The following is a 13,657-nucleotide window of genomic DNA, read 5'->3' on the forward strand; positions in this document are numbered from 1 at the left end:
CCACGTTACCTAAGAAAATTTTTCCACCCAACCGGTATACTGGTTATGCGTCGTTGACTGCCGTGCAGAACGGCCCGGGTTCGAATCCCGGAGAAGGCATAGATGTTTGTAACAGGGCTGTGGAGTAGGAGTCATGGAGTCGGGCAGATTTTGGGGTAAAAGGAGTTGGAGCTGGAGTCGCTAAAAACAGGTCGACTCTCGTGTTTGTTGGACAGTTTGACTTTGAAATAAAATTAAAATGAATTGAAAAAAAAATAATGACAAGCTGAGTTATTATTCTTATTTATGGACTATATACATTAATCAATAGTTATTTTCTATTTTACTAACATATTAATAAATAAATACAAGGGAAGAGGATGGGTGTGATATTTGCCATTAGTGATTAAACTGATTCATTTAGTTACAAATCTCACTGGTAAATTTAGGTAAGCAGCAATAGTAGCAAGAACTCCCAAATTTGATCCCATTTTTAGGAAGCGAGCAGAAAAAGGAGCAGCTATTGATCAAGCAGCGTGATAAGGAAGTACATATTTGATGATAAAAAGTTTTTTAGAATTATGAACTTTTTTAGAAGATGTAGATAACCCTAATGTTTCACTAAGAGAAAGACTGTGGAATGATCTTTCAGAATTGGACTCTTCTTTCTATACCGTACATAGCCACAAGAAAGCTGCAATCTGAAGAATTGACAGGAGGCCAAAATGGAATGTTTGTTCATTCTGAAATGGACGGTTTATTGCAGAAGAAATCATTTCTTCAATGAAGAAATGAGAAACTTGCAGCGGCAGCGCCAAACAGGCGATACGGACTTAAAAACTGTACAGAAAAGCGCCAATTGGCGAAACAGTAAACCCGTTTGGCAAACCTACAGGCTGACGGAGAGAGAAGATTTTTCCCCGGCAGTCAAGTGGAACTACTTCAACAAATGTGTGCGTCTCTGTTTTCGCCGAGATATGTAATCTTGTGTACTCGCATCTGTACTGTGCTCTGAATTTCTTAAGCCGTTATAATGTACCCGGCAACTGTTACTTTTCCTTATTAAATTTGATTATTAATTGTAACATGTCTATCTTAACTAAGATTTTGGCTTTCCTAGTTAATGTTAGGGATATTTTCGTATGCACGTGTTACTCACACGTACATCATTGGTGACCCTGTCCCTCGCTCCTTCTGTTTCGATCCCTAATGACTATCTGTCTTAATCTTTGTTTAAAAACTAAAAATATGCCTTATTTTGATGCCAATGCTCTTCCTTATGACTGATAAAGGCTCCACCCTATTTATTTCCTCCTCATTTTATCGTACGGATTACACGTGGTTTATCACACTTAAGGAGGATTTACAGGTATGTGGTCAAATTTTTTTAATTATCTGTGATTGGTCTTAATTATGTTTTTGTGATATGTTTTGCTCTAAAATTATAGTTTTAATTTAATTATTGATTGTTTAAAATTGATCTTTGAGTAATATTTGTGCTCACACTTTTATTGAGATATTGAATGTCTTCGTTATTTTATTCTAAATTGATACTGTTTTGATAAGGTATAGTGCAAAACATTAAGTTTACGATTTACGATATATTTATAATTGGCAACCATGCCAGGATCGGAAGGCCAAACCAACGAGGAATCGAATATGGCGGTTCAGGAGCCACAAATCTCACACGTGGCAGTTAAAATTCCCCCTTTATGGAAAAATAATGTTAAACTTTGGTTTATTCAAGTTGAAAGTAACTTTGCTTTAGCGAAGATTAGTAGCGATAGTACAAAATACAACCACGTGGTTTCTTCGATAGACCCTGAAACTCTTTCCGCAGTATCAGATATTTTATTTAATCCCCCAGCGACGGCTAAATATGATGCCCTTAAAGCTAGGTTAATAGGAGAATTCTCAGATTCGGAAAGCGAGCAAATACGCAGACTTATTTCTGAATTGCATTTAGGGGACGACAAACCATCTCACTTATTGAGAAAAATGAGAGAATTAGGTGGAAACTGTATAACTGACGAATTTTTAAAATCATTATGGCTGCAAAGGTTACCTTCCGAGGTGCATGCCATTTTATCAATAAGTTCGGAATCCTTAGACAATTTAGCAAAAATGGCTGATAAGATAGCTGAAGTGCGCACGCCAACGAACAACAGCGTGTTCGCGGTCCAGGCAGCTTCGGCGAGTTCCCCCAGAAACCCTAACGATTCTGGTGCCCCCCTCGAGGAGCTTAAGGCCTTAAGGAGTGAAATCTCTGCCCTAAGTAAACAAGTCGAGCGACTCTCCCGCGGAAAAACGAGGAATAATTTCCCCCGGGATCAACATAACACAGCACGTAGTTTTTCGCGTGGGCATTCCCGAGAGCGTGTGAACAATTATTGTTATTTTCATTCGCGATTCGGTAATAATGCACGAAAATGTCGAGCACCTTGTTCCTTTTCTCAGAACACTACGGCCCAGGAAAACTAGTAGCAGCGGCTGTCGATCGAAATTCATCGGCAGTCGCGCATTCATGTCGTTTACATGTTTACGATAACAGACTAAATTTAAACTTTTTGATTGATTCGGGCTCGGATGTTTCATGTGTGACACCGACTTCTAAGTTTAAGAAAATGCATCCTGATTCGCTTCAATTATTTGCCGCGAATAATTCCAGAATTTCTACGTATGGAACAAAATTGTTAACTGTGAATTTAGGACTTAGACGAAACTTTTCGTGGAAGTTTTTAATCGCCGATGTACCAGTGCCTATAATAGGAGCCGACTTTTTAAGGCATTTTGATCTTTTAATCGATTTAAAACGAGGTAGGCTTATCGATAATACTACGAAATTAACTCGTATTGGTTCTCTTTCCGATTCTAAAAATTATTTTTCGGTAAAGTTAATATCTGGTGATTCACCATATCACAGAATCTTGAAAGACTTTCCGGAAGTACTGAAGTTAAAATCCGATTCGGGTAGAGTAAAGCATAGTACGGTTCATTACATCGAAACAAACGGTCCTCCTGTGCACAGTAAACCGCGTAGGTTAAGCCCTAAGTTATACGAAGCAGTAAAAAAAGAATTTCAATTTATGATAGATCAAGGTATTTGTAGACCATCAAAATCAGCATGGTCATCACCTCTTCATGTAGTTTCTAAAAGTTCGGGCGACATACGGCCAGTAGGAGACTACCGAAAACTAAACGCGTGCACCGAACCCGACAGATACCCTATCCCGCATTTACAAGACTTTAATAATACGCTTAGCGGAAAGACAATTTTTTCAAAAATTGATATCGTTCGGGCATATCATCATATACCAGTCCATCCAGATCATATACCGAAAACTGCAGTTTGCACCCCATTTGGTCTTTTCGAATTTCTGTTTTTAAATTTCGGACTGTGTGGAGCAGCTCAAACCTTTCAAAGGTTTATGAACGAAATTCTTGGAGATCTAAAATTCGCCTACGTCTACTTAGATGATATTTTGATATTTAGTGATACGGAAGATGAGCATAAATCTCACCTACGTACTGTTTTTGAAAGATTAACTTCATATGGATTGACAATTAACGCTTCGAAATGTGTTTTCGGCGTTCCGGAAATATCTTTTTTAGGCCATATAATCAATAAAGATGGTACCAAGCCTCTGACGAACAAAGTGGAACCAATACTTAACTACCCACTTCCTAAAACGGTAAAAGATTTGCAAAGATTTTTAGGATTTTTAAATTTTTACCGTCGATTTTTACCCAACGTAGCCCAGAATCAAATACATTTAACTTCGTATTTAAAAGGGGCTAAGAAAAATGATAAGACAATCCTGAATTTGTCTGAGGAAGCGCGGAGTGAATTTCAAAAGTGCAAACAGCTAATCGCTAATGCTGTTCTTTTGGCACACCCGAAGAAAGATGCCCAGTTGGTTTTACAGGTTGATGCGTCAGACTTCGCGATCGGTGGAACGCTATCACAAATAGTTGATAGAAATTTACAGCCTCTCGCATTTTTCTCACGAAAGCTTTCGCAGGCGGAAAGGAACTATAGTGCGTATGATCGAGAGCTATTGGCAGCTTATGCTGCTATTAGGCATTTTAAGCATATGTTGGAAGCACGGAACTTTTCTTTAATCACCGATCACAAACCGCTCACGTATGCATTCCGACAGCGTTTGGATAAGTGTTCACCTCGTCAGGCTAGGCAGTTAGACTTTATCTCCCAATTCACCACTGAAATTCGCCATATAAAAGGTTCGGAGAATATCGCTGCCGACGTACTTTCGCGTATAGAAGCAATAAGCATGCCTAACCCTATCGACTATGAGGAAATCGCTAAAATGCAAGAAATCGACCCAGAATTACAAACATTGCTTAAAGAGTCAAAAGTTCTACATCTCAAAAAAGTTACCTTACCGAATTGTAGCTTACCGATATATTGCGATGTGTCAACAGGTAACGCCCGTCCTTACATTCCTCCGGCATTCCGGGAGAAAGTTTTTGCCACCTTGCACAATTTGTCTCACCCCGGCATTCGCGCATCAACAAAGTTAGTATGTTCACGGTTTGTTTGGTCTTCCATCCGCAAAGATTGCGCGAAATGGGCACGGCAGTGCATTCCGTGCCAGAAAGCAAAAGTAAGCAGGCATACTAGAACCCCGTTAATGAAGTTTCCAGACCAATCACAGAGGTTTGATCACGTCCACCTTGATCTTGTTGGTCCCCTACCTCCTTCTCAAAGTAATTATTACTGTCTAACTATGATAGATAGATTTACTAGATGGCCCGAAGCAGTACCCATACCAGACATAACAGCACGCACAGTAGCACAGGCTTTCTATGACCACTGGATTACTCGATTTGGTTGTCCGACTGTCATTACTACCGACCAAGGGCGACAGTTTGAAAGCGGCTTATTTCGAGCCCTTTCCCAATTATTGGGAATCAAGAGGATCAGGACGTCTCCGTACCACCCACAGGCGAATGGACTGATCGAGGAATTCCACCGTCCTTTGAAAGCTGCCTTAAAAGCGCACGATACCAATGACTGGGTGGCTGCCCTTCAAACGCTGCTGATGGGTTTCCGCGCCGCTCTCAAAGAGGACATAGGAGCAACCACTTCTGAACTGGTGTATGGAAAGACTATCCGTCTCCCAGGAGAATTTTTCAATCCGACACCTCCGGATGCGTCCCCCAAACAGTTTGTGGAGGATTTAAAATCTCACTTTGCCAGTGTCCGCCCGACCACGACTTCTAGCCACGGCCAGCGAACATGTTTCATTCATCCACGCCTTCACAAGTCCACATATGTGTTTGTTCGACACGACGGAGTTAGAAAACCACTTCAAACTCCTTATGATGGACCATTTGAAGGTGCTAGAAAGACGAGATAAAACGTTTGATCTCGAAATAAAAGGGACTAAGCAAACGATCTCCATAGATAGACTGAAACCCGCTTTTGTAACCATGGACTCTTCTCAAGTTGCTTCCAAGAGTGTGAAAAAAACTTCGGACAATTGTATCACCCGTTCTGGACGATTAATCCGACCCCCGCATCGGTATGTCACATTTCGTTGACACTGCGGAGGGAGTATGCAGCGGCAGCGCCGAACAGGCGATACGGACTTAAAAACTGTACAGAAAAGCGCCAATTGGCGAAACAGTAAACCCGTTTGGCAAACCTACAGGCTGACGGAGAGAGAAGATTTTTCCCCGGCAGTCAAGTGGAACTACTTCAACAAATGTGTGCGTCTCTGTTTTCGCCGAGATATGTAATCTTGTGTACTCGCATCTGTACTGTGCTCTGAATTTCTTAAGCCGTTATAATGTACCCGGCAACTGTTACTTTTCCTTATTAAATTTGATTATTAATTGTAACATGTCTATCTTAACTAAGATTTTGGCTTTCCTAGTTAATGTTAGGGATATTTTCGTATGCACGTGTTACTCACACGTACATCAAACTATTTTGCTAGACAATAAGATCTCAATATACAGAGTTCAATATACAGATATAAAACACCGAATTTTCTTGGATGACGAACAAATTAAAAAGGCAAAGAAAGCAACCTATGAACTTTCACTAAGAATGAAATTATTCTCAGAACAATTGGAGAATTCGAATCAGGACAGTTAAACTGCAGACATTGCAATTGAGTCTCTATTATCCTCTTCCAGTGATGAATTAGATTTTGAGAAATATTTTCGGATAATATTGAAAAGGCTAAGACAAAGCGCATGAAAATAAAGAACCAAGAGTGCTTAGATATAAAAATTAAAAAAAAAAAAAAATACAAACAAGATTTCTACACGGACTTGAGGAAATTGAGAAATATGATTGCGCTTGCAAGACACCTCTTTTAGAACTTCACAAATCTATCCTGAAAAGTTAAAAGAAGTAGCCTTAACAGTAACATCTTTTCCTTCTACTCAAGTTAGTGTGGAAAGACTTCTCAGCTCAAAATTTTATCAAATCGGATCTATAGCCCTCCAACAAAGATCTTGCCGAAGCTATACTGTTTCTTAGAAATAACTAATGGCAGTTTTTCCATTTCATAATAAATACTAATTAATATAAATAATTTGCTAAGGAATCAATTTTTTTTCTGTAGCATCTATTACTTCTTTTATATTAAAAAATAAGCTTTAACCCATGTGTATATGTTTACATATAGAGGGAGTTGGAGTCAAAATTCCAGGAGTCGGAGTCGGTCATTTTTGCTACCGACTCCACAGCCCTGGTTTGTAAATGTATAGTGTCCGTGCGGCATGGGAACGCTCTAAATATGGGGCGAGAAGAAAGTCCTCTCGAGAAGTTGATGGTAGGCGAAGAGGGTGAAAGACCCTTGGACACCTCCCCCGCGGGCTACTCTTTATCAAAATTGGGGCCGAAACTGAGCTAAATCGCACTGTCACATGTAAGGTGCTCAAGGCTGTTGCCTACGAAGGCGCAATCTTTCGCTCTTTGTCACGAGGAATTTCGTGGGCTTTGGCTGACTTAGGTCAAACAGTCAACAGCCACCAGAAGTTTTTCCGAATGGAACAAAATTTTAAAATAAAGTCAATTCAGTCTATTTTTCTTATTTATTAAATGTTTCTTTGATTCATAAGTAAAAATACTATTGTTTGAATGTAAACATCTTCCTTTTTTACTACGGCTTGCCACCTCAAAGCGTTTCGATTCTGATCAAGTTTGTAGCCTGAAACAGAAAATTTCTAGAAATGACGTTCATCGCTATTTGTAGATGGTCGTCCGTCTATCACAAACAAAGCAAATATTCTTAGTGCAAAATTTCGTAACTGAGCTTACTCATTTTTTGACAAGTACGAATACAAATGAGTAAAATCAGTATCTTCAAATCTTTGAGACTTGTATCACATCGTAAATAACTTGGTTCCATTTATGGATTTTCTGGTGTGTTATTCATGTTAGTTTTTAATGGTAATGAAAATAATGTAAACTCCGGCTTCAACTAGCTAATATCTCCAAATCTTTGCAACAAACATGGGACTGAAATCTATTCGATAGCCGCATAAAATTAAAGCCGGCTTAAGATTATTGAAGTCAAGAATTAAAACTGCACATTGAATTGTGGAGATGATGAAATGTATTTCAGAGTCTGGGGATCCGTATATCATTCTCAAACTGGTGGCCGGCAATACTTTTCAATTAATTATAGCATTATTATGACATTAATTATTATGGAAAGAATTCGTAGAAAAGTTTAAGGTTTTAATGATTTTGAGTTCAATTTTAATTTTATTTGGAGTTCAATTAAAAACTAACCAAGTAACTAACTCCCCATAAAATCTACAAATGCAGCTCATTTATTTACACTGATATAATCCTTATTCAAAGATGTGAAGATATCGGTTTGATTAACAAGTGATTGTCCCTACCTGTAAAAAGATAAATACGCTCAGTTACGAATTTTTGCAATAAGAAGAATCGCTTTGTCGAAGAATAATTTAGATGTAAGCAGTTTCTCCGCAGTTCTATACAAAGAGCCGGACAGAATGATGAAGATCTAAAATTCATGATAGTTTCTAGTATTTTTTTTTTACCAAGGTTACAGTTTCATCAAAATGGAAACACCCAGAGGTGATAGAGCTGAAAGTTGTAGTAAGAAATAAAGAAGTTTATAATTATTTACATATTTTAGTTTGTAATTATTTACATAAAATACATGTAATTTTTCTGTATGGGTCAGAGAAAATTTAATAAACAAAAGGCTAATTATTTGTCACTGTTTATTTTAAAGCTTTACCCCACTCGGAAAGTTTCCATAATTTGCTTAAGTTATTTAGTCATTAATTCAACGTATTAAAATTATCTGAAATAAATATCAGTATGAAAATTTAATATTTAGCTATCAAAATATTTGAATTACAAAATATAACTACCAGAGGTTTTTGTGGTTATCAGCACAAAATAAAAATAAATTGGAATTTTTTCTCTTGCGTCATTTAATTGTTTATAAAGATTTAATAAATAAAATTTAAATTAAGTTAAAAAATTTGTTTTGTTAAAACACCCTTTTCAGTTTGGTTAAAGAAAAAAAAAAAAAAAAAAAGGTTTGGCCAGCCAACTGCTTGAGATCTTGCTTTCGGCACGCATGCAATCTGAGTTGGCGTAGATGATAACGAGATAGTAACGGTAGTCTTAGGACGAACGGCTCCCAGCAGTCCCGTTGTAAGTTGGAGTCCTGAGAACTTTGATAATATTTTTATAAATTAAGCTTTCACTCATCAAAAATGTATCCATTTCCTGATTTCATTTTTTTAAAGATTCTTGTTTGCAGAGCAAATTTTTCAAAAATTCCTTCTTCCTCTGTAAATTTTTTAAAGATCCTCGCTCCCTGAATTAATTTATTATTAAGGATGCTTCCTTTATGAATGAATTTTTTTAAGGATTTTTTTATTTCATGAGTGAATTTTTAACTGTGATTAGTAGCATGATAACTGATTTGTAGTCAGGCTTCCTTTCATTTTCTTAATTGCAGAGAAATGTTTTTAAGAGTTTTTGCTTCTTGAATTAATTTTCTAAGAACTCTTACTTACAGAGTAAATTTGTTAAGGATTCTTACTTAACGAGTTAATTCTGGATTTTTCCTTTTTGACTTAATTTTTAAGGATTCGTGCTTCCTATGTAATTTTGTTTAAGGATTTTTCTTTCGTGAGTTAATTTTCTTAATGCTTCTTGTTTCATGATTGAATTTTTTTAATGTGGTTAGTAGCATAGACTGACTGTAGTTAAGTTTCCTTTCATTTTGTCTTTTTTTTTTTGCTTTAGTTATTTTTTTAAAGATTCTTGCTTCTTGAGTGAATATTTTAAGGATTCTTCCTTCCTGAGATAATTTTTTAAGAATTATTGCTGCAGAGTGAATTTTTCTAGTAGCGATTAGTGGCATGACGACCGACTTGCAGTCACGTTTCCCTTTTTCTCTTTTAAAAATTCTTATTCTTTGCGTGAATTTGTTGAGTGGTTTTTTTTTTTATTTCTTAAATTGCGACCTGACTTTCGATACTGCGAGTAGTTGTCATCTTAATCCTATTTTCTGACAATATAATGCATTGTCTCTGAATACACTCTATTGCAGCGTTTTCTAGAATTGGTCTCTACGACAACAAGACCAGATAACAAGGAATTTACTCACATTTTAAATCTAAAAAATTATAGCAGTTAATCAGCTAACGGAGGTTAAACTTTCTTCAACATTGGTAATTATGAAACGAGCAAATATTTCTGTTTCACTTACTTTTTAGCAAAAAAGCGTTTCCTACAGCTTCCTTCCAATAAAGAAGCTATTCTGTTTCAGTGGCAGTCAATGGTCAATAAAGCATTTAAATAACGTAATAAAAATGATATTTTATTACCATTACCTGATCTCCCTCGAAGCGCTTCAGCACTCTCTGCAGAGAGTTGTATTTGCCGGGTCGCACATGTAGAAGCTCCAGAAGATGGCGCTCGTTGGGGTCCAGACCAGAAAGGTACACTTGGTAGTGTAAGACGCAGTCTTTGTCAATGGAGAGCCAAGCGATTCCTCCCGCAGTAGCGTTGCCACCCGACAGCAGAATAGGCACCTCTGAAGAAAGAAATCATTTCTTCAATAAAATTAAAGCTAATAATTTTTTCGAATGTTTCAAAATAAAATACGGATATCTTTCTTATACGACGGTTTCGTGCAACATGGCTTCGCTCTTACACGATAAGAAAATTATGGAAACCACGCACAGCGCGGCAACATAGTTTCAGTTCTAGCACGCTAAAAAACACGGGAAAGCTACTTAATGACATTTTATGTATATCTCAAGTTGCATGGGTACTGAAGCCTGTTGACCACGTAAAGTAAGCCCATCCTAAGTTTGGGGAGGGGATTGGAACCCAGCAATGAAAAACTGGATTAGCTCACCTAAAGATACTCCTTCTTCACATAGGAATACTATCCCCTGCAAGGTATCGGTTTCCGGAAATACCTATATAGAAGAAAGATATTCCGTGTTTACTTTTATCCATACTTAAACACGCCGAGAATCACCAAAGCGGGACTAATCAGTGAACAGAACAACCTCTTACCGACTTTCACTTCAGTTTACGCGAGTACGTGCCCAAATGAAACGCTCCCTACGATGGCTGGTAAGTAAGCGGGACGCACAATGCCGGTCGCCTATTATATAGACTTCATGCAGAGATTTGCAGCTGCATGAAGAAAATGCAGCTTATTTCATGCAGAAATAAGCGCTCCGATGGATTTTCAGTCCTTGTTGGCGTAATGGCAAACCGCACATTGAGTAATTTCGCTTCCTGCGCATGCCCAGAATAGAATTTGGTGCAATTTTAAAAGAAGCTAAATACGGTATATGGTTGATATTGTGTTATCTGGGCGTAAACAGTTCGGGGTTTTAAAACTTGTTACGTTGTAAAGTTGCTTCATTACTTAAGAGTGTAATTATCGATTGTAAACTACGCAAATTTTCGTTTAAGAAGGATTACAAAACACATTACAAGATATCAGCTGAATGCTATGCTTATTGATTATACTTCTGAGAAATAAAAGCAACTGAGCATTTACCATACGTTCCATTCGTATATACTTTAACAAATTAAGGAATAAATCTAGTTTAAATTACTGAATTAAAAGTCAAATAACTGATATTAACTGCAGTGTTTATGAACAAAATAAACCAAAATGAAATGAAACAGAAGCACATGCAATAAGCACACAACAAATTTCCGTATTGAATCGACAGACTTTCTAATCAGCAGTTAGAAATCGGCTCCACAGCCGGCGTACCACATAACGATAGACATTTAGCTAATTTGCGACATCAAACTGTCGCTAACCTGCTTCTGATCGCTTTACGACTCTATAACGCAAATCTGCTGGCAAATGTCGAACTTATTTTTACAGTTTGGCTACCTCGAAAATGTTTAACACATCGTCGTTCAATAGGAAGCTATTTCTTCCTAAACAGCTGGTTTTAAGCTGTATCATATTTACGTAAAGAGATGGCTACGCTACTCTTTTGCCTGATGGTTCTCGACGCAGCTTGCTTTTATTTGTAACAATCCAAATTTCAAGAATTTCAAACTACGTTTAGTCTATTTTTCAATTTGTTGCTTAACTAAACCAGTGAATATTTATACCCATCAAGCTAAAGATTATATATCGATACGTTGTAGAAACAAAACATAAAAAATTTAGAAAACAGTTTTACCGTTGAGTAAAGCCTCGGTGTAGATTCGCTGACGCACTTGCCCTCGCAAGTGTATCCTCGTTTTATCCGAAAGAGTCGTTCGAGATCTTTCCTGCAATAAAAAAAAGTTTTCAATGACTCACAAATCAAAAATTAAAGAAAAAATACTGTTTAAAACTAAAAATTATCTGAAGTGTTGGTTCGCTGGCAATCTTGTTAGAAGTAACAAAAATGTACAAAACTAAGTCCGAAATCCAGAGATGTAATTTCCGAACCACCAGCGAAAAAATAAATAAAATATAAATAAATTAATTAAAATAATAAAAAAATCCCCCTTACAAAAAAATCCAGGAATGGAGAATATAATAACAAAAGAAGCAGGGGTGCCCTAAATACGATTTTTCTCCGGACTAAGCCGATATTCTTGCATGTCACTTTTCAAACACATGTTGGCTAGGAAGTCGCCCATAATACTACTATATTGAGTTACGTTGGCCAGGATCACACCTTCGGCCACTGAATGCCAGGGTCAGTGTAATCGCTGCGAGTCCTAAATTCTGCTGTTCGGTACCTCCCTAAGATAGAAGTTTTGCCGCCTCTACATTCTACTGCCTAGCTCCTCTCCTAAAATTTAAAAATTCTGTCATCTCTAATTTTAAATGCTCTCTATAAATTTCAACATTTGCAGCCGCTAAACTCTGACACCGAATCGGGTCATATCAGTTGGTCCTGCTCTGGTGTCTCCCCTGCGTGTCTGCCTTTTCTATCTGACCTAAATAATAAGCGAAGCCCTAATGTTGTCTTTCTGCATTTCATCTTACTAGCTTTTTAACTAAAGATCCGAAATCCAAACTCACCGAAGTCTCGACGATTCCATATTTCAGACTTTTCTACTGTCGAAGAATATGCAGGGTGCACACAAAGTGTCTTCCACCAGTGCTACAGCCATGTGGGACGGGGCGGTCTGACCGGGTGGCACAATTTTTGAGGCACTTGAGTGAAACGTAATTTATAGGGGTTAGTCAAGTGGATCGTACAAGCAGGTAAAGAATAATTATATTTTAAATTCCCACATGGAATTAAACTAGAAGGAAAAGAGTTTTTACTCTAGATAAGGTATTCAATGAAATCGCTGTGTGTCTTCAACGGCTATTTACTTTGTTATACCATCGTTTTCTTTCCTTTGAAACTTTCGAATGCAAATTAAAAATGTCAACTAAATCATGATCACGGTATCATTCATAAAGCAGAATCCCTTTCTTTATGAATGACACCGTGAGGTGTTAGATTTATATACTAACAGAAATATTTCCGTCATTTCTAGCGAAAACGAAACAGGAAAATGGAATTCAATTTATGCAGTTTATCCTAAAATAATTTCGGAAAAAATGTTTCAGATATTGTAATACTAGAGTGAACTTTTCTGCCAACTATTATGTGTTGTTGTATGTAAGAGACATTTTATAATTATAAATAATATAAGTATTTAAGAACTACAAATGTATATTTTGCATTTAAGAAATCTCTTTCTACAATCTTCATACCAGGAAGAGCAATCCAACAGACCTCTACAATGTCGTGGGCAATTTTTTTAATAATAAAAAGCAATTATATAATTTTCAAAAGTTTGAATTAAAAAAAAAAAAAAAAAAACTATTTTTTTAAAAAATAATAACAGAATTTCACTCATTTTCCTACATGTGGTTTTTGGCATTTTTTGTTGTTATTTGTTTTCATATAAAGAGAAGCGTCAAATTTAGGGATTGCCCCAAGAGGCAAAATTTCAAGCTATGCCACTTCCTGCCACATTTCAATTACATTCATGTCCAAAATTATGTTTACATGTATGTAATCACGGATTTCTAAGAAAACGTGAACTATAATTTCATGAATTTATGCGGGACGATGCATAACATCATAACGTATGAATGCAAAAGAAAACATTTAGAGCTCTGCATATGTAGCATGAAACAATAAAAATGGTAATAATATA

General features: G+C 36.9%; 1 protein-coding gene across 5 annotated transcripts in view; it reads right to left on the reverse strand.

Annotated features, from left to right (window-relative positions):
* sog (chordin short gastrulation) overlaps positions 1 to 13,657 on the reverse strand; it is a 285,742-nt gene that overhangs the window by 59,372 nt on the left and 212,713 nt on the right. For 3 of the 5 annotated variants that reach the window (XM_085825296.1, XM_085825298.1, XM_085825300.1), the window contains 2 exons: positions 11,686 to 11,776; positions 9,844 to 10,052 (listed from right to left, as the gene is read on the reverse strand). In XM_085825296.1, the coding sequence (XP_085681422.1) occupies positions 9,844 to 10,052; positions 11,686 to 11,776 (300 nt within the window). The remainder of the gene's footprint in view (positions 1 to 9,843; positions 10,053 to 11,685; positions 11,777 to 13,657) is intronic. The other 2 variants (XM_085825299.1, XM_085825297.1) reach the window with 1 other exon arrangement.

Source organism: Stegodyphus dumicola, chromosome 10 (genome assembly GCF_044657685.1).
Source record: "Stegodyphus dumicola isolate Sdum_Otavi_A_Nest chromosome 10, ASM4465768v1".
Classification (NCBI taxonomy): domain Eukaryota; kingdom Metazoa; phylum Arthropoda; class Arachnida; order Araneae; family Eresidae; genus Stegodyphus; species Stegodyphus dumicola.